The sequence below is a fragment of the Myodes glareolus genome, chromosome 14 (assembly GCF_982192425.1).
Source record: "Myodes glareolus chromosome 14, mMyoGla1.1, whole genome shotgun sequence".
Lineage (NCBI taxonomy): Eukaryota > Metazoa > Chordata > Mammalia > Rodentia > Cricetidae > Myodes > Myodes glareolus.
In genome coordinates, this window is record NC_142039.1 from 10,723,919 (window position 1) to 10,751,236 (window position 27,318).

The 27,318-nt window shown below is 36.3% G+C and overlaps 1 protein-coding gene across 1 annotated transcript in view; it reads right to left on the reverse strand.

The window, feature by feature from the left end:
• Plxdc2 (plexin domain containing 2) overlaps positions 1–27,318 on the reverse strand; it is a 392,448-nt gene that overhangs the window by 41,371 nt on the left and 323,759 nt on the right. The window contains exons 10-12 of the mRNA XM_048461163.3: positions 17,312–17,378; positions 12,754–12,898; positions 11,442–11,480 (exon numbers count right to left, since the gene is read on the reverse strand). Coding sequence (XP_048317120.2) covers positions 11,442–11,480; positions 12,754–12,898; positions 17,312–17,378 — 251 coding nt within the window. The remainder of the gene's footprint in view (positions 1–11,441; positions 11,481–12,753; positions 12,899–17,311; positions 17,379–27,318) is intronic.

Sequence of the window (27,318 nt, forward strand, 5' to 3'; positions counted from 1 at the left end):
TCATCCTGCTTTTATGAACTTTCTTTAGACCCACTGAGTTCAATTATGATTATCTGAATGTGCTAGAGTGGGGGTTTTCTTAACGGGAACACAAGCACCGTATTATATGTGATGACACCACTAAATCCCTCTTCCCCAGCATCCATAAATTTGGGGGGAAAATCCACATTAGAAGAAAAATCTTACAGCTTAAGTTTTCAGCTCAGAACAAAATTAAATAAAATTAAAGAATTTTGTGGAATTTTTCCTCATAGAAATCCCTCCTAAAGACTAGCCTGGTTAAGATAGTGGAATTTTTAATTATAGTAAAAGTTAGCAATAATTTGCTAAAGAATGTGCTCATTATGAAACACTATAAAGTGTGCTGAACAAAGTAATATCAAGGTTGAGTAAATCAGAAAAAAGCAGTTCTTTTCAAACCCATCTTACTGTACTAAAGTCATTAATGTTAAAATAGCATTTGTATAATAATCTTTTTATGAAAAATGTTTACTATGCTATTAAAGGAATCACCTATTGTGAACATAGACAAGAACTCTTTTCAATAGCTCAGTAGTGGAATGTTCGTAAAGAATGTGGAAAGCCCTGCCCTTAATCCCCAATGCCAGAAAAAGATCTGATAGGAAAACAGATACATTTATAAAGTACGAAGCTGATACACAATCTTCAGGCTGCCAAGAATAGGAGGAGCTCACAGTGTCTAACCTAAAAGACAAGTGGGTCTCTTTCATCCTGTGTCCTCTTCAAAAGATGAGCACAATAGTGCTGCCTGTCACATGATGCCTGAGAAGACACTGAGTGAGGCTTATAAAGTGGTTGGCATTGGTCTTCACATATGGTGAGTATTTAGGGAAATGTCAGAGGCTACTACTGCTCAGAATAATTGCCATCCTACACTTTATGATACTCCATCAATCACGTTAATATTATTGTTAGGGTTATTATTGAAATAAGTGCACAATAGAGTTTTACCAGACCCTTAAAGAACTAAACTGAAGTATCTCAAACTGTTCTATACAATAGAAAATGAAAGAATACTTTCAAATATATGAAACCAGAATTATACTGATAACTAAAGCTAACAGTAATAAAAACATAATGAAAATCTTGATGAACATCGAAGAAAAATTCTCAGCAAAATACACACAAATGTGTGGGATTCCCCTCTGTATTCTGTGAATACCATTGGTTAATAAAGAAACTGTCTGGTCCTGTGATAGGGCAAACAAATAGAACTAGGTGGGTAAAACTAAACTGAATGCTGGGAGAAGGAAGGTGAAGTTTAGAAAGGTCATGGAGCCGCTGCCATGGACAGACATGTAAAACCTTTGCCAGTAAGCCACTGCCACATGCCAATACACAGCTTAATAGAAAGAAGGGCAGCATCAGAGAGAAGCCATGGAGCTGCCGCTGGAGACAGACATACGGAGCCTCATGGTAAAATATAAAATAATAGAAATGGGTTAAATTAGTAGGTAAGAACTAGATAATAAGAAGCTAGAGCTAATAGACCAAGCAGTAATTTAATTAATATAATTTCTCTGTGATTATTTCTGGAGACTGAGGTGAATGTTAAAAAGCTGGAAACATTTCTATTAACATCAGGAATAAGACAATGTCCATCCTTCTTTTCAATGTAACACTTGAGCTCTTAGCTAAAGCAATACAACAGAAAGGGAAGAAGAGACACAAATATGAAAGAAAGAAGTAAAAGAATTCTCTTTTAAATTATTTCCTTAATTTTTTGAGATATAATTCATTATTTCCTCTTTCTTTCCTCTTTGTTTTCAGTTCCCAGCACTCTTTCTGGGTAACTCTAACTGCCCACAACCCCAGCTCCAGATGAATCCCAAGGCCTCTGGCTTCAGCCTTCAGGGACAGCTGGAATCATCTGCACACATCTCCACACAGACACATAATTAATAAATAGTGACAATTAAATGTACTGAATAATTCAGATTCCTCAAAAGTTTTCTTGTCTCTCTTTCAGTCTTCATCATTCTTAACCCACAGGCAAGGGCTGAACTGATTTGTAAAATTGTAAATTAACTTTGCTTTTACATAAATTTCATATAAACTGAGTCACATTACAAGCACTCCGAAGTGTCTGGCTGGTCTCCTCACCTCGCTGCAAGGTGTCATTATCTTGCTTTATTTCATTATCACTTCTTTGAGTATTATTAAGATTTTGTTATAGTTTCTTCTTTTTATCAGACATTACTCAGTATCATCAACTTGTTACATATTTGGGGATAATACAAATATTGTGTTTTCTCCCTAACTCCCCTTTAAAATTTATTTTATTGTTATTATGCAGGGTTATATAAGGGCACACCCCACACCTCTTCCTTCTATTAGTCCCCTTTCTTCCCCAGTTCCTCTCCTTTCATGTCATTGCTGCTTATATAATTTTTATGAGATTATAGAGTCTAAAACACACAAATGAGAGAAAATGTTTTGTCTTTCTCAGACCAGACTAGCCTAATTGTCATCAGAGAGCCTTTATCCAGTAACTGATAGAAACAGATGCAGAGTTCTACAGCCAAGCACTGGGGCAAGCTCAGGAACCCTGTTGAAGAAAGGGAAGAAGGATGGTGTCGTCATGGAGGTGAAGGTCATCACAAGTGAACCCACAGAAACAAATAAGCTGGGTTCATAGAAGTTCACAGAGTCTAGACCAACAGCTAGGGAGCCTGCATGAGACTGACCTTGGCCCTCAACATAAGTGACATTTGAGTAGCTTGGTTTATCGTGGGATTCCTAGCAGGTAGATCAGTGTCTATCTCTAACACTTGAGCTGGTTTTTGGGAACCTATTCCCAATACTGGGATTTCTCAATACGAAGGGAAGAGCTTAGTTCTACTTCAGCTTGGTATGCCATGCTTTGCTGACATACATGGGAGGCCTGCTCCTTTCTGAACAGAAATAGAGGAGAGTTGGATGGTGGGGCAGAAAGGAGGCAGGGGATGAGGGAACAAAAAGAAAGAAGGGGAAACTGAGGTCAGGATGTAAAATAAATGGAAAAATTTGATTAATAAAAAGTAATTCACATAACAAGACTAAAATGTATATATTTGTGCTGACATTTTACAGCTCATATTAATAGATTTCAACCTATACATGCATAACTTCTTACTGAAAGAATTTAAAATCTTTGTTAACAGACAGTATCTTTTTACTGATCCTCATTTGACTTGTTTTTACAATTTACATCATTAATTTGTGTGTATGTGCCTACATGATGGTGTGTGTGTGTGTGTGTGTGTGTGTGTGTGTGTGCACGAACAGGTGAATACTCGTGCCCAAGTCCTGAGGTCAGGAGGGGGCATATGATCCCTCAGAGCTGAAGTTCCTGCCATTTGCTGGAATGCCTGACTTGTAATATGGGTACTTGAATCCAAACCCCAGTCCTCATGATTGTACAGTATGTGCTCTTAACTAGCAAGCTAAATCTATTCATAGTTGATTAGATCCACGTTGGTTGATAGTTTGGTTCAAATTACAGCATTCTTTTACCCTCTATTTTTTCACTAATTTTTAAAAATTGTAATGTTTTCCTGATGAACTGCCTTTCTCTTATTCTCATATTTTCTTGCTTACCTTTATGTGTTTAAGTTTAGTTTGAGGTTCCCGGTTTTACACATTGTGCTAATAGTGTACATATTTCCCATGACTTCATCTTGGAGCGCCTTATATCCATAAACTTTTCTTTTCCTGGCACATTAATTTCACACTGCATGTAGCTGGCCTTGATTTGTGTTTTCTGTGGTACCACATGTGTGCTAGGGAAACACTCTTGTCCCTTAGCCTTTCCTCTTATTGTGCATCTTGCTGTTGAAGACATCAATCTGGTGAGCAATGCCTGATTTTTTTTTGTTTTGGTTTGCCTGTCTAGTGGGATCTGCCTGCTCTGTGCTCTACCTCTTTCTCTCCTGTTTCCTTCAGGCCCAACAAATACATTTTGCCCTTCTATTTAACTGTCTTCAAGATTTTCAGCTTTGCATTTTAAATTATTTTTCCTGCTTTGGTGGCTGCGGAACATTAATACTATCATGCAGTAAAAATACTTCTGCCTAAGCTTTATGTGGCAAGTTGATAATCCTTTGTTGCAGCTGAAATATTAACATTTGACCAGAATTAGCTTACAGCACCTAAGAATTAGTGTTAAGTAATTAGCCCTTGTCTTTACTGGCCAAGACATATTTAAATTTTTGCATGGTGTGTTTTAAACACCAAAGAAGAAAACTAAAGTAGAAATTAGTATAATGGAACATGAAGCTGTTATAAAAGATTAGTGGTTTTGAAGCATTGTGTTTTTATTTTTAAAGTTAATCACTGTATTGTAGGATAACCAAGCACTGTTTGTTCACACACAAATGAACAGAATTTGCTGTTTAACTCTACAGCCTGGAGGATAATTTCCTCTCTGTGTGTCTCTCTTTCCTTCTCCCTTTCCCTCCTCCTTCCTCCCCACCCAATCCCTATCTCCTCTCCCACCCACACACAGTGTTTTTGAGACAGGGTCTCAAGTAGCTCAGCCTGATCTTGAACCTACTATGTAGCTGAAGATAACTTCCAACTCCTAATCCTCCTACTTTCACCTCCCAGTTGCTGGGGTTACAGATGTACCACATCTGCTATTTCTTATTTTTCCATTGTTGTGAGAAGATATCATGCCTAAGGCAAATTATAGAAGAAACAATTTATTGGGGGACTGGCAGTTTCAGAATGTTAGTGTTCAGTACTATCATGGTTGGGAGCATGGGAACAGGCAGTAGGAATGGCACTGGACAGGAGCTAAGAGCTCACAATCAGATGCTCAGGTTGGAGACAGCGAGTGCTACCTGGGAATGGCATGGGTTTCTGAAACCTCAAAGCCTTCCCCCAGGGACAAGTCTCCTACAACAAGGCCACACCTCCTAACCCTTCCCAAATAGTTCAACCATCCAGAGAGGAAGCATTTAAATGTGTGAGACCGTGGGGTGTCAGGTGGGATTCTCTTTCAAACCAACCCACCTGGCTAACACACTAACATGATGTGTATATAAAGCAAGTTTTTGAAATCACTCATAAGGTTCCAAAATCCAATACAGAAGCTTTTTTCCTCTGGAAAGTTATTTTCTAGTCTGAGAATAAGGCAGATAGATGCAAAATTGGGCACAAAGAGAAGTTAGTTATTGATCAGATGGGCATGGTAGGGCATTTGCAAGCAACTAAAGGGAAGTAAAATATATTTGCAGTATCTTGAATGGTACATGTACCTTTTCCCAGAGACTCTGTAACAGTATTTTGTTCTATGTTCTGCTAGCAGCAAAAATTCTGATTACAAATATCATCCACACATTATCATAGATGATAAAGGGATATCACAATGTGAGGTTTTTTTTCTTTTCCTTGTCCTGGATAACAATTTTTCAAGTTAGTAGGTGAAACAGTGAAATTAAAACTTTTAACGTAAAAATGATTGTAAAACAGCAATTTCATTTCGTTTAGTAAAGCAGAAAGCATAACAATGTTTGCTAAAACAAATAACCTTTCCAATATCTAAAATGGACTAATTCTTATGCACCACATCCAGAGAGTTACAAGAGCAGCAGAAATGGTGTTTTCAGGTCACCTGCACCTAAGATCATGTGAAAATGGAGTCAATTTTTTTCTTGCCAATGATGAAAGTGTTTCAGGATAGCCATAGTGTAGAGACCAAGGAATGGATTCAGGGATACATGAACCTCTCTTATTCTAACTGTTAGGTGTGAAGAAATCAAACACTCTCAACTCTTGATAATCAGGTATATTCTGAGAAGGGGTGGCAATGTAATTAGTCCAGAGTTCATTAGAAATACAGTGGAATTGTTAGGGCATCTCAAGTAGAGTATCTGAATTTGATTGATTAATTATACTAAATTGAACTAAGATCTTATATTTTCCCAGCAAGCATTATGTCTCTGATCTATAACCTCAGTCTTCTTTCAATTTTTTATGTCCACGCAGGTCATCACTAGTTTGTCCAGGCTGTCCTTGAACCCACTCTGTAACCCTGGTAGGCCCTGGTGTCTGTATCATTCTAGCTCCTATTCCTGAGGCTACAGTTCTGTTCTTCCAAAGTCTTGATAAAATACATACATTTAAACAAGATTCCCTAGCCTAATGCTTCTGATGTTCTATAATATTAATAAAGTTTAAACTACTTTTTACTGGAACTGATAGGATTATTGACCTCTGAGACCTAAGCCCAAAGGTTAAAATTGATTTGGTTTAGGACAGTCACAAGTTAGAATATATTTGTAAGCCAGAATAATAAAATTAGCAAACAACTAAATAAGTTCATTATAAAGAAAGGGATGGAAACCACAAACTCTTTAAAAGAGTCGAGGAGAGAAATCCTTAATCCTGGGGCAGTCCTAAAATATTCAAAGCATAAGAAGTCTTCACTGTTACACTAGATATGTGCCCAGAATCCAGTTAGGGCTAGCATGAAAAGTAGCCAAACAAAGCCAGAGATAAAACAAAATGCCAAGATATTTTACAGTGTTCCAAACAGAAGGTGATAGATATTCAATAGCCTGTCAAAAGCAAATAACAACCTCCCTTTGCTCTAAGACTGTGATCTACACAAAGGAAGTAGATGAAAAAACACAACAAGGCTGCACAAACACAGTGGAAGACAAGCTGCTTTGATGATTTATGTATGAGAGACAAAAAAATAATTTGACTGAAGGATAAATGTAACAGTAGATGCTTGGTCTGCCACAACAGACTAAACAAAAACAACACCTCAGAAGCAGTTTTGTGAAAGTCAGGATCCTGCTCTAACATTTATTTTCAGACAAAATGTCTTAGGATTAAGTTAGACATAGGAAACTGAACACAACAGAACCTGAGCTAGAGCCACGGAAACCTCAGAGCCATCTCTGGTGACTTTTCACAATTGTCCACTCTAGAGACATTCACTAGTATAACCTAACATGCTGTGATGCAGAAATTGCATCATCTCTTAGGGCAGACAACACCCTCTGACCTAGAAAAGCCAGACTTCTGTGCTCCAAATTTAGTAGATTTTTATCAAGAAGAAGGAATGGCAGGCTTGGCCTTGTATTCTATACCAGGATTGTGTGCAGGGCTCACTTTAAATATTAGCAATTAAAAATGTATGCTCAAACATTTTTAAAAAAAATTTCAGATCAATCAAGAGGAATAACCTTTAAAGCAATTAATAAATAATACAATTTTGGTACTTTAAGTGATCTGATGATAAATAAATCATAATTTTTTTTAATAATAAAAAAATTATTTTAAAATAATGAAATCTGTTCAAGGTTATGGAGCTTGAAATAATTTTCACAAATGCAGAGTAGCAGAAAAGCACAGTTAGGTTAGCTAAATTGAGTTGAATTCTAGTTGAAAATTTTGTTTCATTAAAAAGCTTGCTCTTGATTCAGCTTGCAAACCTCTCCTGTGTCCGGGATAACTGTCTTCAGTTTGCATCCTGAAGACACTTACGTTTCTAATTAGGTGGTGAGTGACATTTGAAGTTAACCTATTCAAATGTCAGAAAGGCTGTGAGTACTCATGCCTGCTAACATATAGAGTGCAGACATTCTTAAAAGTTACAGTTCAGTTCAAGGCCAACCTGGTCTACAAAGTGAGTTCCAGGACAGCCAGGGCTGTTATACAGAGAAACTCTGTCTCAAAAAACCAACCCCCTCCTCAACAAAAAGGTTACAGTTCTTTTAATAAACCATCCCTGGGATCTGAATATTGAAAAGAGACTTTGTTTCAAGTGCATATAGCAATTATCCACATATTTATGAGTTCCAAGAACACAATCTAGGTTCCCTTTCCAGGTGAGTTAAAGAAGAATTTCTAGAGAAGCCAAGAACTTTAAATTAAATTAGGCTGAAGGAACTTGAAATTAAATTTTGAACATAAGATACAGGATATGTCTGGGTTTTGGAGACTGAAGGTCACTGATTATGATGCAATCGGGTTACACATGAGCATTAAAGAATGCTGTTTTCAGCAGAACAGGAAACCAATGTGTGATTATAAAAAAATGAAATATTATTTAGTATAATAAATTATTATAAAAAAGAAATAAAATGCTGTGGGTGTAAGTAAAACAGCTCACTGTTGGCATTTCTTATGTTTAACCAAACATAAGAGCCTTCTATTGTGAGGAAGAATCAATTTTATTAAGTCTTCACTGAAAGGGAGTCTCCTACATCAATTCCCATCGCTTCTCTGCCCCACTGAACTATAGCAACCATTTTGGTTTTTTTGTTTGTTTGTTTTCAATCTGTTTCTAGTTTCCTTTTCGTGGGTATTGAAACTGGGGTCTCTATTTATGCTAAACAATCTAAAATTTTGTATTGCTTTAAAGATTTGTATGCTATTATTTTAAATTATGCATATAAATGTATGGGTGTCCAGAGTGACCAGAGGTAGTAGATCCCCTGGAGCTAGCTTTAAAAACAGTTTGAGTCTGCTGAGGTGAGTTCTAGGAACGAAACTTTGATCTTCCTAAGTGCTTTTCGTTTATTTGTAGTGCTAGGGCTCAAACACAAGGCTTTTAGGAAGTCTATCAAGCTCTGTCTGCAGCCAAACATTCTCAGAAGTGACACACATAATTAGGCTTGGATTCGTCTACGATAACTGTACTTGAAACAATCAGAGGCATGGGTAATGTTCATACTTCTGTGATATTTTGGATTCTGATGGCTCCCTGTTTAATCAATTATCTACATACAGTCTGAAAATGCAACAACTCATTGTAAAATGTACTTCAAATTTTTTATTATGTGGTTTATTTAAACCCACCCCACCAACATAATCTATTTCTAATGCATAGCTTAAGAATGTATTAATTTGTTGTGTGGTTCTTCAATGCTTTAAACAAAACTAAGATGTTACTGGGAAGAATTGGTAATATATTAGAGATCTCCTTTCAATGTGCATTGCACAAAATATTAATTATGTGCAAGATTATTTATAAGACAATTTTATAGTCGAATACAGAATATCGTCCCTCATTTTAAAGACCCTTTAATGGGCATATTCACTGAAGTAAAAAAGTTGCTTAACCCATTATTGTCAGCTGCAAGCCTACAGCAAGACTTCACATAGCCATAGCGAGCAGCCAGAAGAATGACTGAATGGATGAGTGAGTGAACCAAGGCTGTAAACAATTCTTCACTGAAGAAACTTTAATAATCGCACACTCAGAGAATCTTATACTAATTAAGGAAAGATCACAGTAATCCTTTTTTTTCTATTAACACTATAGAATCTTCTAAACAACAATTAAACAAACAAGCAAACAAGCAGAAAAATGAAGGAAGGAAAAGAAAACAAACATGAAACTTCTACTTATATTAAGGATTTTGTTATCACAAATATAAGAGAAAACCCAGAAGTTTCTTGGGAATGCCTCTCCTTTTTTTTTTTTAAATTAAGAATTCTTTTAATACGATCTTTTCTCATTTTATATAGCATATCCCCATTTCCACTCCCTCCTCTCCTCCTGCTCCTCCTTTCCTCCTCCCCCACTCCCCCATCTACTCCTCAGAAAGGGTAAGACATCCCATGGAGAGTCAACAAAGTCTGACACTTCACTTGGAGGCAAGACCAAGGCCCTTCCCCCAACCCAAGAGAGGGAGAAATGATAATATGAGCAAAGGGGTCAAGGCCACAATGGTGATACTCACAGAAACAGCTGACCTGAGCTAATGAGAGCTCACTGACTCTGGACTGATAGCAGGGGAGCCTGCATAGCACCAAACTAGGCCCACTAAATGTGGGAGACAGTTGTGAGACTTGGGCAGTCTGTGGGAACACTGGCAGTGGGACCAGGATTTATCCTGAGTGCTTGAACTGGTGTCTGGGAATTTCTTCTTTACATAGAGAAGGTTTCAGAAGCAGTGTGAATGAACACCCCACTTCATGGAATACAATGTCTCCTCATTCCTGCCATTAGGACTTAGGATCAAAAGATACTTATTAACAACCCTCTCTGGGGAATCTTGTATTGGGAAATTGTTAATATCTTTTGAAACCTATGGTTTTAGTTTTTCTAACTGTAATTCACAATGGCCATTTGTAAATGTTTCCATTTACTTATTTAATGCAATAACATATAAGAAATTATTGTATCAAAACACTATAGGCAGATATGAAAGAGTGGATGGCTGGTATAAAGATAAACAGAAAAATCAAGCTATTTTTTTTTAGATGAACTGGTGTAAACTCCAGAGATGTGCACATTAATCTGAGAATGCACAGACTGTTGGTTATTTAATGCTGATTGAGTAACTTAACTAATTTTTACAATCACAAGTGAAAGAGCCTTAACTATATCACCTATCTATCAACTAATCCCCCCCGTCACTTTTTGTTGTTGTTATTTTGATACAAGCTCTCCTTATTTATTTATCAGAGACTGATCTTTAACTCATGATCATACTACTTCAGTCTCATGAGTGAGTTTCAGCAAGTAAATCATATGAAAATGCAGAAGTAATCCATGCTTATACGATGACATTTTCAAAGAGTTTTCATGTCTTAGACACTACTAAGAAGTAGCAATCCTTTCTTTACCTAAAGAATTTCTCATTAAATTTTTTATTAATACCTAGCATAAACATGAGCAAATATAATTTAATAAAATATATTTTATAGCATAATTAATATATTTTCATTGTATTGTTTAATTAAAAACTCTTTTCTTTAAAATTCCAAGTACCAGTATAGATATTTCTAAGTTTTCTTATATAAACTTTGTTACTGTTAAGATGTTCTTTTGAATATTTAAATTTTGTTCTTAGCATCAGAAAACAGATGAAAAAAATCTAGTGTAATATATTTGCATGTTTACTGACCTACTTTTTAATTGTATATGAAAAGCAACCAAACGTAAAATTCAGTGAAAAAAAAAAATCTTAGCCGGGCGGTGGTGGCAAACGCCTTTTATCCCAACACTTGGGAGGCAGAGGCAGGTGGATCTCTGTGAGTTGTGAGTTCCAGGCCAGCCTTGTCTACAAGAGCTAGTTCCAGGACAAACTCCAAAGCTACAGAAAAACCTTGTCTCACAAAACAAAAAACAGAAAACAAACAAACAAACAAAAAAACCACCTTGCACAGATAACTACACACACTGCCCCAAGGGCAAGGGCAGAAAAAAAAAAAAAACCGCAGCAATACCTGTGACTGACTTTCTGACCTCATAGAGTGGTGAGGCCATGCACTTGGATAGACAAACACAAGGATTAGGATTTCCTTTTATTTCTTGACCCAACCCACTGAATTCTTCACATGTTAAACACCCATCAGAATGAAATCTAACCCTCTTCTGTCTTTGGAATCTCACAGGCCCTTTTAGCCTATTAAAATGAATAGAATGAATTAGGGTCTACGAGTATTTACAGAAGAAAGGTACGCACTCCTACCTCCATTATCTTTGAGATGCAGGGCTATCTTTGTGTCATCTGAAAGAGAAGGTGGCCGTTATTACAACAGAAAAAGATTTCAAAGATGTACAAATCTCTTCCTGGGCAACTGTCTTAACTCAAACACTTGGATTTTATACTTTAGACTAATTTCTAGCTCAGTGGGAAAGCAGGATCCACCTTTACATGATACAGCAATAAAATTTATCTCAGAGATGGTTTAGGCTAAAATATTAGTAACACATCTGAGCTTTGATTCTGTGAGAATGATAAAAAATGTAGTTATAGCATGAAATAGATTTTTAACTTTCTAAAACAATTTATAATAGGACTTTATTTCAAATCAAGACTGAGACTATTACAAAGAGGAATACTTAGGATTTATCAATAGTTAAATATTTATATTAATTTGTATCAGTAATGAATAAATTTATATCTGAATGGCTAAACATGGAGTATAATGTTCCATTTCAAAAGTCATATTTTAGTGTGAAAGTTAGTTACAACTAAAACACATTTTTCACAGTCTTTAGAATAATGACCCCAATTATTTGAATTTAAGTATATGTTGCTTTTAAGAGAAACACAATGCAATTGGCATTTGCCCTCCACCTCTCTTTGTTCCACTTACTTTATAACACCCACTGAAATTTCAATCAAAAGCTAAGGCTTAAGATTTAATTCTTACTCCAAAGAAACCAACACTTATGACAATAAGACATGAAACTATATTCTCCCCTAAAGAAATGTTCTGCCCCCTACTCCTTATTATACTATAAAGAATGGAAAGTTGTCAAATAATGACTATTATATTTTCTCCACATATGAATTTTACCAAGGCATTAGCACTCTAGTAGTTCCTTCTTCTCCATAAAAGAAGGTACCCTTCAAGAACAACTTTGTGTTCAGTGACTCTTTGATTGACTGCATTCAGGAAACACCACTGCATAACTGTGAGTAAAGTGATCTATTGTTCAGAATTTCGTGGCAATAGTCATTTATGTGCATATTTCTTTTGATTATTGTATCAGGATTGTAGTTTGATGACTACTAAATTTAGCCACATGAAAAGAAATGAATTTTTCTTTTCTAAGGGGAAAAAAGAAGCCAGATTATGGATAACTGCTAAGGCTTAACAAGAGGAACAGTATATATAAAGTATACCAGCATGTTTTCTGCCCATGGTAACTCTGAATCTGAAAAATTCTTTGAGAAGTTAATTAGACAAACAATATTCTTTTTCTCCAGTAAGCAGGTGTTACCCAGCAATTTTTTCTTTCCTATAAAAACAAGCAAACAATCTTGTGGGCACCTTCCGTGGGCAGGCTGGTTGGCAGCTGGGATGTCACGGCTCTCCTGGTGGTGGTCAGGACCCTGAATTGTGTGGTTGTGTGTGAGGTTGTGGTGGTTTGAGAACTCTCCGCTGGCTCTGTATTCTCACACATCTTCTCCTTTGACTGGTAGGAGACACAGAAGTGAGAATCAGCAGACTGAACACATTTTGTCGTTTAAACTTACATCAAAGAAATCGGACTTAAACTACAAAACATCTCAAATTGATCTCAAGAGTAAATTATTTTTGTGTCAGACTCTTCATAGATTTTGCTAATTTACGAAGTATATAAGAGAGAGGGAAGATGCAACAAATCACACACATCTGCAGATATTTGGAGTCACCATTTCACTGTGTTGAAACTTCTGTATCATTCTTTATCTTGCCTTTTTTAATTTCATAGAAATATCTCTGAAATCTGTGACATCAAAAGGTAAAACATTAAAGTTAGAAGAAAAGCATGTGCCTATAGAGAAGGTTTCACACCTCTTTGTATCTACAGAGCGACAATGTTATATCGTAAACATTCCCTCTTTGCTCTAGGCTATTTTACAACCTCAAAATTAATCTTTTCCAGGTTGAATAGAAATTTTACATTTTGTTTTCTCTCACGAAATACCCCAAACCACAACAATAAATCTTTCATTTAAACACAGTCTAATTCTTCCTAGCAGGGCTCTACAATGGATACCAGAAGAAACACATTCCGTTTTTTTTTTTTTAATTTATAACCTACAAAAATAAATCCCAGTTATCACTAGTAAGGACTCTTATTCTAGAGCTAGAAGTTGATGTTGTGGATGACCTCTTTGTGCTTCAAAGATTTTATTGCTCTGATAAAAGGTGGCTGCTCTAAATATGGGTTGTGTTTTGTCATGAATGGAGAATGAAGACTCTTTTCCCCAGCTAATGAAGAGTTCCTGTAAAGTTGCTTTATCATTAGTCAGATATACTATAGGTTTAGGTTTATTCTCTGCTCAGATTACTGCATCTTCCAGCTTCAAAGACCCAAAGGTTCCTTTAGCTCTGACTCCTCCCCAGCTATAATCCACAATGTCTGATATTCAGATAGAAATCTCTAGAACTGTTCTCAAAGAGCATGTATCTTACTTCTTTCCATGTGTATCTTTACACTGAGATTCTTCTCCCTTGAACACACAATAATTGTTCTGCTTTAATCTCCTTTCTTCTACCACCTCTACCTAATTTTTCAGTGCCTTCAGGTATCTCATATTTTAAGCACCTTTTTGGAAAATGCCCGATTCGGCACAAAGCAAGAGATCTTCCTTAGCCTTGCCAGCTCCAGGCAGAACGGAACAGTCATCCCCAAACTCCACAAACTAATCAGCATTCTCACTCAGAAAATCAACAGTGCCTGGAAATGGTTCCGCATATGATAATCATATGTTCAAAGGTCGTGGTTCCAGTTCACTCTACTTAACAACCGCAATCCCAGAGTAATTCTCCCTGTTCTGCCCTGAGTTCACCTTTCATTTCATTGATGAAAGAGGCCATCAGTAGGATTTCTTTACAAATCAAACTTGTTTCTGCCTGAGCATATCCCCCTTCCTTCTCTGCCAGAGGACAGCTACCATGCCTCATATTTTTTCCAGCTGCATTCAATTTAGTTTACTCTCTTGAGTTTTGTAAACTTGGTATTTGGATTTTTTTTCTTTTCAACATCAGTCATTTGTAATTCTCTGATGACTTGTTACTGCTAACAATCTAAATAAGGTAAGTATGTCTAATTTGATACTCTATCTAGACCCCCACTGCTCCACAATACATTCTGGCACTGAATTATTCTACTTTTCCATCCAGTCATATTCAGACTTCCTAGTGGTTTGGTTTATCTTGGTCATCTCAAACGGTCAGCTTCCCCACATAATTACAATCTTACTGCTCCATGTCTAACTTGGAATTTTTCCTATTGTGTTTCCATATATCTCCATATTTACTAAATCTCCCAAAGGAAACCTATGGCTAATCCGCATTAGTGAACAAAGATGTCCACTCTTGGTTTCTGTGATGTTCATCTTCTGACTCTTCTCTTATAGCTCCCTTGCTTCCTTCTTATTCTGCCTCACTTTAGCTTTGCAATTTTTATGTATATTTCTTGACCTTCCCTTTCACTCTGTGTTTTCTTCTGCACGTCCATCTCTATACCCAAGATTTCGTTTAACATCTTGATATTGAATGTTTACAAATCTGCATCTCAAGTTGACCTTCTTCTCTTGAAAGTCAAGCTCAAACATTCATCTGTTGAAAAGACATATGCAGGTGGATGTCTCAGACATCTTAAAATAAAGAAGTCTAGGATTGAATTTGCTGTCTATTGCTCTCACTGAATAGTTATTAATAAACAATCCTATGTTTAAGGTTAGAATCTTGGATTTGGTTTGCTTTTGCATTTACAAAAGGAAAAGGCTGTGTATATAATGTAAATTTCAAGAGTATTAGAAATTTTACCAAGTAAAATTTCGAAACATGCTTCTTTATTACCTTTCCATCATTCTTCCCCAAATAAAACCCCATCTTCTCTAAGGGAACAAAATACATTAAATAACATTTAAAACTCAAATATAAAATCAGAGTTGGCCGAGAGGAACAAATGCTAATGCCAATGTTGCTTAAAGGGGACCAATTTTGCATCAGTAGGAGACTTTTTTCTGCCTTGTAAGGTTTATAGGGAGAATCCTCCGGAGCAAGAAAGCTAAAATATCTGGATCATATTCTGAACTTTTAAACAATTATTAACATATTAACATTTCAAGTTCTTTTGAGAAAACTGTGGTTACATGAATGTGTCTTATATTAGCTTGGCACACAAGTTGGAATTGTCTGAAAGGAGGAAACCTCAGTTGAGAAAATGCCTCCATAAGATCTGCTGTAGGGCATTTTCTTATTTATGATCTGTGATAGGTGGGAGAGGGTCCAGACCATTGCAAGTGATCCATCCCTGGACTGGCGATCCTGGGTTCTATAAGAAGTGGGTTGAGCATGCTATAGGGAGTAAGCCAGTAAGTAGCACCCGTCCACAGCCTGTATATCAGCTCCTGTCTTCAGGTTCCTGCCCTGCCTGTGTTCCTGTCCTGACTTCTTTCAATGGTTAAATGTGATATGGAAATGTAAGCCAAATAAAGCCTCTCCTCCCTCCCCAGCCTGCTTTTTGGTCATTGTGCATCACTACAGTACCAGAAACCCTAACAAAGACAATGAGCAAAACAAGGATCTGAAAACACAACTGGATTTCTCAATGTATTGTATGGAACTGTGTCAGATAACTGAGACAGATGATGATTAAGGTAAAATGCTCTAATTCTCCAAGTGAATATCAAATACCAGATTAAAGCACCCACAGTAGTGCACTTAGAAGCTTAGCTCAACAATGTTGGCCGGTTTGTTGGTTGAGATTTTACACAGGGTTACACCATGTATCTTAGGTTAGCCTTAAATTCATATGGTCCTGCTTGCTAAGATTACATGTATCAAGAGTGTTACTTTTTTTATTTATCTTAAATTTTATTCTATAACGTTGGGATCTGACTGAGGGCCTCACATACTGAGGTGCATTTTGGGCCCCAGAATCTTCTCAGAGGAGCATTTCTCGAGACCTCTATGAGCTATACAAACTCAAGTGTTTTTCACAAAGCTCCTAGTAATCCACGATATTCCTAGTGGCTCCTGTGTTATGACTGGGACTTGACTAGAGTCTCTAGTGTGTCACTGTTAACTGCCATTAAACTTTATATTTTAAAATTCAACGAAAGAGGGATCTGGAGAGAAAGCACACTGTTCTTAAATAAAATTGAAGCTTCAATTCTATCACCCACAGCAGAAGGTTCACTACTTCCTGCAACTCTCTTAATGGAGGGACCTGCTGCCCTCTTCTGGCCATTGTGAGCATAACATGCATGTAGTGCACATATATTCATACAGATACTCACATTTAATAAGGGACAAGAAATACTTAATGCACATATAAAACCTAGGGGACTTTGAAATGACTGGCAGTAAGATTCAGGGAAACTTTAGTCAAGTTAAAATTGCTTTTTTTCATGTAAAAAACTAGTAATCACATGACCCAACTCTCGCTTATTACAGCATAGCAGTTCACTAGAATCAACCTTTCCCTCAAACAATTATTTTTCTATGATATTAAAAGAGGAGCAACGACTACTTAAAAGACAAAAAAGAGGAAATATTTAGGAAATCTGCTTTTTTGTGCATACATGTTCAAATCCGGATCTGTTGTTCTCTATATAGGTACCTAGTGCTGGGAGCTCTCATGAACACTTCAATCCCCTATTCCTTTACCCTTCTTTTCTTCATGACAATAACAGTATCTCTTCAGAGGAGGGTAAGAATAAAGTGTGGTAATACATGCAAGCCATTATCCCTAATGATTGGCATACATTAAGAATTCACTTTCAATGTTTTGAGTTTTATTAAAGAACTCCAATAGATGCCACTCTAATTAAGTGACAGTGTCATGCGCTATGTGAAACTGATGCCCGTGATTTACAGCAGAACACACCTGCACTTCTTCCGGACATCCACTGTCCACCCAGTCCTGCCGATGGCGGTCAAATCCACTAGAGCATCTTCGAAGACCCCATTGTGGTTGGAGAGAGGAAGCATAGCATGTAGGGAGGGGAACAAAAAGAAAAAGACTGGTAAATAGACAGTTCTCAGATTTCCAGCTGAGTACAGCCTCAATGTACCATTCACTGAGTGACTTCACCCACTCAATCTCTGCTCCACTGTCAGCATCACACAGAGCAAGCCATCACTCCCAACGCCTACCACACTACACAACGCTGATGTGACTCAAAGCAAATAAACAAATCACTATTACATAGTGTTGGATTTCTTTCCCTCATTTTCCCAGTTATTCACTAAAATAAATGCATAGAAATCATTTGTAGCCATCATTTTAAAAACATCTCTCATTCATTTATTTATGTAACCGCATCTCATAAACTCTTGATTGTGTAGTAAACTCAGAGGTTTGAAGTCTTCAAACAGCTTCCATGGGATAACTTTAACCTAATGATTCTCCACCTTCCTAATGCTGCAACCCTTTAATACAGTTCCTCATATCATGGTGACCCCCAATCATAAATTATTTTCACGGCTACTTCATAACTGTAATTTAGCTACGGTTATGAATCTTAATGTAAATATCTGGTATGCAGGATATCTGATATGCTACCCTTGTAAAGGGTCATTTGACCACAAAGGGGTTGCAAGTCACAGATTGAGAACCAACACATTAATACCTGGTATAACCTGCTCGATTAAAGGGTGATCTTAACTCTTGGGCTATACAAGAGAGACTATGCTGATAATGTGACATATTGGGAATGTCAGAGTTTATTCCAGGATAGATTCCTGGTCTGTTCTGAATAGGTTGACTTCTGGAGACTTTGTGCTTGAGATACAAATAAGATTTATGGCAGCCATATTCATCCCTGCAGGACTGATCCTCAAGGCGAACCCTAGACATCAAAGCAGGGTGAGTTTCTTGTGTTGTCACACATTGATGCCAAGAGAACAGCTGGAAGCTAGTCCTGGTCTCACAAGGTCTGCTGGGCTACAGCCTATGAATCTTTTCCCAATCCTACTTCTGATTCATTTTCTTTCCCTATAATAAATGGCAACCTTGAGCACAAAAACTTTTCTGTGCCATGTAAGCCTATCCAGTGATCTTGAGTGTGTTTGGGGAAAATGTTCAGCTATGCATGATTAGGTCACTCCAAAGATGTCTGATTTGGCAAGTACCACGTCAATAAAATCTTGTTCAGAGTCTTTCCCTCAATAGGAATACTTTTCTGTCTGTTTTATTTGTCCTTTACAGCACATTCATTTTCAAGACCAAGCAGTTTCAGCCCAGAGCATGACCCAAAGAAGCTTCGTAAATGCTGTGACCAACTGTTTTACTCTTCTTCTTTCCTCCCTCATAAAACAGTTCATTTACCTTTACCTTTTTAAATATAATTTTGGTGTCTCTCTCTCTCTCTCTCTCTCTCTCTCTCTCTCTTTCTCTCTCTCTCTCTGTGTGTGTGTGTGTGTGTGTGTGTGAGTGAGTGTATGTGTGGTATATATGTGTAGTATGTGTCTATGTATGCTTGTGGGTGTGCATGCCTGGGGCACAAAGGGGCTAGAGGAGGATAACAGGTGTCCTGTTCTGTCATTCAGTGCTTTATCTCCTCCAAACAAACTTTCTCACTGAACCTGTAATGAGGCTGGTGGCCATCCACCCCCAGAAATCTGTAGAGGTAGCTCCAACCTCCCCAAACACTAAGGTTACAGGTGCATAAGTGACTCCACTCAGTTTTTGTCTAGAATTTGGGGGATATGAACTCAGACCCTTAAAACTGTGTAACAAGCGTTGAATCATCAACCCAGTTACCAGTTACTCATGACTTAGGGCTAAATTTGATTGAGATCATTTTAAATTTAAGTCAGAATATCATTCTGATTATACTGATTATATTTAATATATAGGACTCTTAAAATCTTTTTGCATAGAAATTTAAATTAGTTTTGTCAGTCTATTGGTATTAAGGATATTTATACTTCCCTTAATTTTTATAATTGAATATATTTATAGTTAAGAATGTGGTGATATATTTTAATCTAAAAAGAATTTATTTACTTAGCAAAATAAATGTCATCCAATTCTTATTTAATATTTATTATGGTTTTAATTTGCAACTGTCCTTTTGGTCTTTGTTTTGAAATGAGTTCACATTACGGCTTTTTCTAAGAATCCTCACCAGAGAGAAAGCTCTGCCTGATAGAGCATAATTCAGTTCAATGGAATGTGAAAACATCCTTCCTGTCAGCAAGACAGACCATATTTATCATTCTCTCCAGACTGACCCACTGAAGATCAACCCATTGAATTCTGTGTTACACCAAATACCTGCATTGAACAAGCTCAAAGGTGGCATAAATGTCCATGTGAGCTTTGCCATCCTGATGCTGGGGATCTTTAGGTGGCTGTACCCCCCCTTTTTTTGAGCTCCATATTTTTCTCTGCTCTCCTCCTTACCTCTGCCTTCCCCTTCAACACTCTCCCAAGGTCTCCATGCTTCCAATTTACTCAGGAGATTTTGTCTTTTTCTACTTCCCATGTAGATTAGGTATATGTATGTCTCTCTTAGGGTCCTCGTTGTTGTTTATGTTCTCTGGAATTGTGATTCATGGGCTGCTTTCCTTTGCTTTATGTTGCTGATGCTCAGTGACACTGTGGGATGTGTTGCCTGTTTATTTCTGGGCTAGTGAGATGGCTGTTGTACCTTCTTTTTATCTGTCTCCTGTTTAAATATTAAAGAATGTGTTGATACTTACTTTTGGTAGCTGTGAATATAGCAATTTTTTTGAAAAGAGAAAAAGTCCTTAGGAATTGCTTGATCACAAGTAATTAAATGGAACAGATAATTTTAAAATTTAGTTTGTTTTAATATATTCTTACTTAAAAGTTTCACTTGGATATACTAATTTAACTTATAATAAACTTGTACCAAATCTTACAATTGTGACACAGGCGAACCTCTTAACTTAGAAAAATTAGTCACTTAATTTGCTAAATTTACCAGGGAAAAGTCAGAACACACAGTTTTCTTGATTTATTAAACAATCCTCAAGTTATACTGTGTGAAATTAAGTTCTGTGTGAAGTCAATTAAGTAACTCACTTGTTTATTTATTCACAGTTCATTTCCTAATAATTTTTCTGTAGTTTATGGAAAGCGGGAAGGACTGAGGATTTGCTTTGGAAATGGCCAAAACTAGGACCAGGGAGGTTTCTCAATGAGTTAAGGGCTTTCCAATCAAGTGTGAAGATCTGAGTTAAGGTACCCAGCACTTAGGAAACAGTGGGTGAGGCAGGATGAGCCCGTAGTCACGGTGCCAGCAAAGTAGAGATTGGGTTAGATTGGCCCATGGACAGCTGGAGAAAACATGACGAAAATGAAGGATATGAGCTAGAATTCTTCTTAGCAACATTTTGTTGTTGTTTTTTTAAATGTTTGATTATATTGTGACAAATTGGAATTCAATTTTCTTCAGTTGTCTGTATGGCTGTGTGTCTACTCAAAAGCTATTACTTCAGTGCTAAAAACATCTCCCTGAGGCTTGATGGCCAGCTCGTCTAGCTGAATCTGTTAGGCTATCTGTAAGACAGTAAAAGATTCATGTGTGCAATCAGGTGCACATGTACCTGCATGTACAAGATACATATGTACCTATAGATATACCTACATGGAAACTGGTAAAACTGCGGTCTTCTCTGATTTTATTTTATATTTACTGATCTAAATAGTATCCAACAGCAATTATATGCTACGTAAATTTAAATGATTTCTAAACTGTATGAAAATAAAAGGAAAGCACTCTGGGGAAGACTTGCTCATCTCCATTGAGATACTTTTTAGCCTTCCCTGTCTCCTCAGCACAATCCTACAAAGAGTGACCCTGGCCATGGCGTGTCTTCTTAGTATATAGATTTTCCAACATTTTAACCGTGTTAATCTGCCGTGTCTGCTAACTGAGTGAACCGAGCAAGATTCTCTGACAACTGGAACTCAGTCATTTCCACTGTAAGCAAGCATTTCCCTTCATTACTCTTTTCATACTGACATTCAGAAACTTCGGCTTTCCTGTAGGCTGTGATCAGGACCAATGACTACTTCTCCAGTCCGCCTAATGCAACCCACCCTTTTGTGTGCTCATCTCAGCCAACAGAAGCAAACGGCTTGTCTTTGGTTGCTATTGCCATGTTCTTTCACAACGCAGAATTCTGGAATACCCAATTAGTCAATCCAAAATGTAAGCTTTCTCTCTGCTCATAGAGATATCCTTCTCCCATCAATATTGTCAGCACATCCCGCTCGGAGGGCCTCAATACTGAGTACAAGGATTTATATTACAATCTGCTGTGTTCAAGTTTATCATACCAGGCTTTCAAGAAATCATGATCCAAAGTAAGGTGTCTCAATTAGAACTTTTTCTAAGGTATGTTTTCCTCTCTATTCTTTTCAGATTTGTTTATTTGTGTGTATGTGTGTGCAGGCAGGCATGACTGTGCATGCACATTTGGCAAATGTAAGTGCCTGGGGAGGTCAGAGATATCAAATCCCCCTGGAGCTGAAGCTGGGATTGCAAATGATCCTGAGCTTCCTGACTGAGATGCTGGGAACAGAACTTGGATCCTTCCCAAGAGCAGCAAGCACTCTTAACCACTGAGCCATTTCACCATACCACACAATTTCCCTTACTTAAAAAAAAAAGATTTTATTGTATTGTGACAACTGGAATTTGTTTTTGTTTTTTTCTTTCAATTATCAGCTTTGTTTGCTGCATTTCCACTACCAAGATATTACATAGGTAGCAAAAATAACTAAGATATTCCACATTACTATGGTAAAGCAGGCATTCACACACACACACACACACACACACACACACACACACACACACACACTTATATACTCATTTGAAATAAAGTGATATCACAATATGGGTTAATTCAATTAAATTCATTAGCATATTATCCATTATGTCAAATAGTTTCATTTTAGACTGAAAAATTTGAAATTTTATCTTTTCTAATGATTTAAAAACTATGCAATAGCCTATTAACTTTAGTAGTGGCTTATGCAACAAATACCCCAGTATTGGTCTTCCCATCTGATTGGAATTTTGTTATTTTTCTTTTCTAAGTTTATTTCCCCATCTATAAAAGAAGCAGGAGACATAGCATAATCATGAAAAGCAAAAGCAAAAGACTTGCTTTTATGGTAATGATCTAGAAAATGCTGTTTTTAATACTTGAATGATAGCAATGCAGTAGGCATGCAGGAAATCAGACACCCGTGAAGAGAATTTTCTCTTACAGGAAACCTATGTATCACATTACTGTGGAATGAACATTTTATATAGTATATAGTTAATTGTATAAAATTCTTGTCACATGGGGGAATTGGCACCATAGACTTTTATGAGAGAAATCAAAGCTTTTCCACCTAGGCTCAACGAAATAGAAACTACACAGTTTGGAAAATATTCATTTTTTAGGAACCTTGAACAACTGTTCCCAGTTTTACTATTTCCAAGTTACTCTCTTCTTAGCCCCACCTAGTTCTGAGCTCCTAGATAGCTACATTTCAAATTTCTCCCCCTTTCATTCAGTATCAATAATGTGTTGATTTAAATGGTTCTTCCAAGACATGATAAAGGAACTCCACTAGCAAGGTGACCCAGAAAACAATGTTCCTCTTACCTGCAGCATCTATCAAATCAAGAGATCAAGTATAAACCTCATCATACTTCTTGTTTATTTCACTAAAAAATAGTTTCAGAAGTAGGATTACTTTCGCAAGGGGAGTCTATACTGTTGGTGGAAATCAACTACTAATGCACACATTACAGAAGCTGAAAGAGTTTAGATAACTCAAATCACAGCAATTTTGTTTCTAAAAAACTTTCACAGACACATGATAAGCAGAATGATTTAGTTTGTAAGTGATAGGATATATTATTATTATTAGAATGTTTAAGCTTAGAAGGTAGATCATAAAGTTTAAAATGTCAATCCTTATCATCAATACTTTTAATTTAGTAAAACAAATGATATGCCATTTTCACAATTGGGTATTTCTGTTTTCTTAGTTGGCTTAAGTGTGGTATTAAAATTTTATCCCCAAAATATCTTAACTCAAAATACTTGATGTTTAAAGTACCTATGGCACACATCTCTGGGAAAGACAGGATTACAGAGAAATCTATCAGAAGTTAGTCGGCAGACAATATTGCAAGACAAATTGTGAAATTTTACCTTGGTATACAAGAATGTGCTGTATAAGAATGAGACTTATTTTTTAAATGCATTGTTAACTGTATAAGACCAGGCTTGTTACATGTTCATACATGTGTTTAAGGTACTATGACCATATTCAGCTTCCCTATTGCTCTTTCTTATCCCTTTTCTCCCCTCGCTCCTCCTCTTCACGCTCTAAAGCCTTATATATTTTCTTTGAATTAAGTTCTTGATGTTAACTATAGTTCACAGTCATAATCCAATGTAAATAAGTATAGTTCCCTGCAGAATTCAGGAAAGTTTCTCTAAGTGAGAATTTTAAAGGAAAATAGGGCTGAAATAATCTGATATTGGATATCAGGAGCCATTCGTATATGGAGCACACATACACACACACAAAAAGAGAGAGAGAGAGAGAGAGAGAGAGAGAGAGAGAGAGAGAGAGATAGAGAAACCAATCATACAGTAAAGGCTCAGTCTTTTGCAGGTCTTGAATATACAGTAACTCTAACATACATTTGGTCAAACATAACAACATGGGGTGTTCACCCTTTTTATTCTGCTATGTCAGAAATCCACACTATTCATATCCTCCAAAGAATTGTTAAAGAAACCTGCCTCTTGTTAATTTACTGTTCACTGATCTTTTTTTTTTTTTCACAAGGAAAGAAAAAAGATGTTCACAATCGACTTTCCATGCAGGAGCATCCTGTCTAACATAATTTTATAAGTGCAAGCCCCTTGCATAAATATTGACTTTCCTTTTTGATTTTTCCTTTCTTTTTAAAACAGTAGAGAGAGAGATAGTGAAGAATGTCTCAGTGGATTTCAGGCAAGTAATCATTTGCATAAGAATGTGTTACAAATGTAAAGCAAGAACTTTGACAAATTTTTATTCATGTCAAAATGGTTACTCCAAGGAGGTTGGGGACAGAAACAGGAAGATTTCCTGAGCTCACTGTTCAGCCAATCTAGCTGAGCAGTGAACTCTAATCTAGCCAAGTTAAGCAGTGAACTCTAGGGTCAGCGAAAATTCCTATTTCGAAACACAAGGTGGAAAACCACTGAGGAAGACGCTTGATATTAACCTGTGGTATGTACACATAGAATGCCCAACACAGAAGACTCTTAAATGCTTTTTAAAATATTACTTGAGAAATAGGCATAAAATAATTTTCTGTGTATATTCTGAAGATTTTTGTGATCTTCTCTTTTATTTTATTTCCAAAGATCCACATGAAATATAAACACGCTTTCTGTTCCATTTTTTTCTTTTTAAGGCTCTGGTTGCAATCTACTGCATAGTTGACATCATGTTCTCCACCCCCTGATTAAGACCCTCAGCTTTAAAACACTGTCCAATAAGTATGTTAAAATATAAATGAATTTATTCCTTCATAATCATTCCATGAATTCATTTTGACTAGCCATTTTATTAGAAATTTACAGAAAAGGGGGCTTTGTGTGATGATGCATGCCTTTAATCCCAGTACTCTGGAAGCAGAGGCAGAAGGGTCCTTCTGAATTCTATGCTAACCTTGTCTATATAGAAAGCTATATATAGGACAGTCAGAGGTACACAAATTGAGACTCTGTTAACAAACAAAACAAAACAAAATAAACAACATAAATTTACAGACAAAATAACACTGAACATGTCTCAATGCTAATGTAACTAATTTTGTACTCAGTCTTTAAAGCATATTTATTATTTCTATGTAGTAATCAAACTGTTATCTTTTTTCCACATGTAACAATTTAGGCATTGTTTTCATGTCTATAATGATCCTTTAAGAAATAATAGTTAATAACAGGTAAACATCATTCTATCACTTCATAAAATTATTCCAAGTATATATGAAAATATCTATGTCATTGTTTTTTGATTTGTTTCCTGTTTGTTTGTTTGTTTTAACAATTTTGCAAAATGACCTATCTACATGCAAGTAAACAATTGAGTTATATTCCAATCTCTATGGAATTCTGACATTATAAATACATGCTGTATTCTTTTTATTTAGGTTAAGTGCTATATGTCATGTGATTGCATACTCATCTACTATTTTCCCCATTTTATTAATCATTTTTGTGTCAATATAAACCAAGAATTTCAAACTGTTATGTATTTCACCTGTCTATAATTTGCTGTTTAATACAAAATACAAATTCCATAATGCATATATAATTTTCTATACTAAATATCTCAATTTTTTAATTCTTTGGCATAGTTTATGTCTCTAAATTGCCTTTTGAGTATACTTTTGTATGTAACAGGAAATAAGACCTGCATTTTAAAAGTATATATTCCTTTAAAGCAGATAAGACAGATGCCTAGGGCTACACACAGAGCATGCTTAGTGCTTACATTTTCGAATACTGATCTTATTTTCTTGAACAGCCTCATTTCTTCTTCTCTGTGATTTTTATAATCACACTTTGGTGTTCCAAATAATAGGCTCCTTGTGCATTTGACAGAATTGATGTGGAAATAATTGAAGTCTTAATACATCCCAGCTTTCCAGACATTAGAGTGTTTTCAAGGTCTGGTCTAAGCACCTCATCAAAGTTTCAGAGTTTCCCTTATGTAGATTCTACACATTACTAAATTTCACAGTGATTATTTTATCTATTTTTGTTGTTATTTAGGTTTTAGTCTTGCATTGTCTCAATGGTTATTTCTGATACAGGGAGCTATTGATTTGTGTAATTGCTTTGTAAATGGGTCCCTTATTTACAAATTATAATTTGTCCTCTTTCTAATAATAATTGCTTTTGTTTAAACGCTTTTTGCCATACATTACCTAGAAATGTCATATAATATTGGGGCTCACAGTCTTGGTTCATTCCCTGTTTTGATGACAATGCCACTGGGGCTCCAACAGTGCATTTTGTGATGAGCACTAATATTTATTGGTACATTGAATTAGTATTCTGCTTCAGTTGGGTAATATTTTTAAATTTATTATGAAGCAAGCTTATTTTTCCCCAAAACTTTCCCCCAGCTTTTAAGATACCGAATTATCTTCATTACCAGCAATATGTATTTAATTAAATATTTCCTCTCTTCTTCTCTTTAGAGATAGAGTTTTGTTTTTGTATCCCAAGCTGACCTTCAACTTGTAACCATTCACCTTAGCCTTCCTAAGTGCTGTGATTGAAGGTATGAGCCACCATGTCTATCACATTTATTGATTTGTTATGGTAATGTAGTCATGTGATAAATATATTGTTTTACTGTGTTTTAATTTTAACTTTTAGTTGAATTTGAGTTTTAACCATTGAGGTGTGAAAATTCAATGCTAATAGATAAATTAGTGATCTATGTGCAACCAATAGCTAATGCCATACATTATGAGGAAAGTTGAATTTGATGGTCAAAAACAAGACCAAACAGAAGCTCACTCTGTCAATCTGTGTAGAATGGTACTGATTTGTAAAGGAGAAAACAGAACACGAGAAAGACAATATTTTGGAACACACAAGTCATTGATTGCTTCATGCCCTGTGGTCTTCTTTTGTAAGAGTACAAAGTAAAATACATCAACTCTCAGCTGGCTGGCTAAAAACAAACACACAAACACAAAGCACATTGAAATTAATCTCTACCTTCCATTTGGATTGGCACATACATGCAGCAGCACCCACCTACATGCATGTACACTCTTGTCCACACAGACACAAAACCCAAGGTCAGGAACAAACTTAAGCAGTCATGAA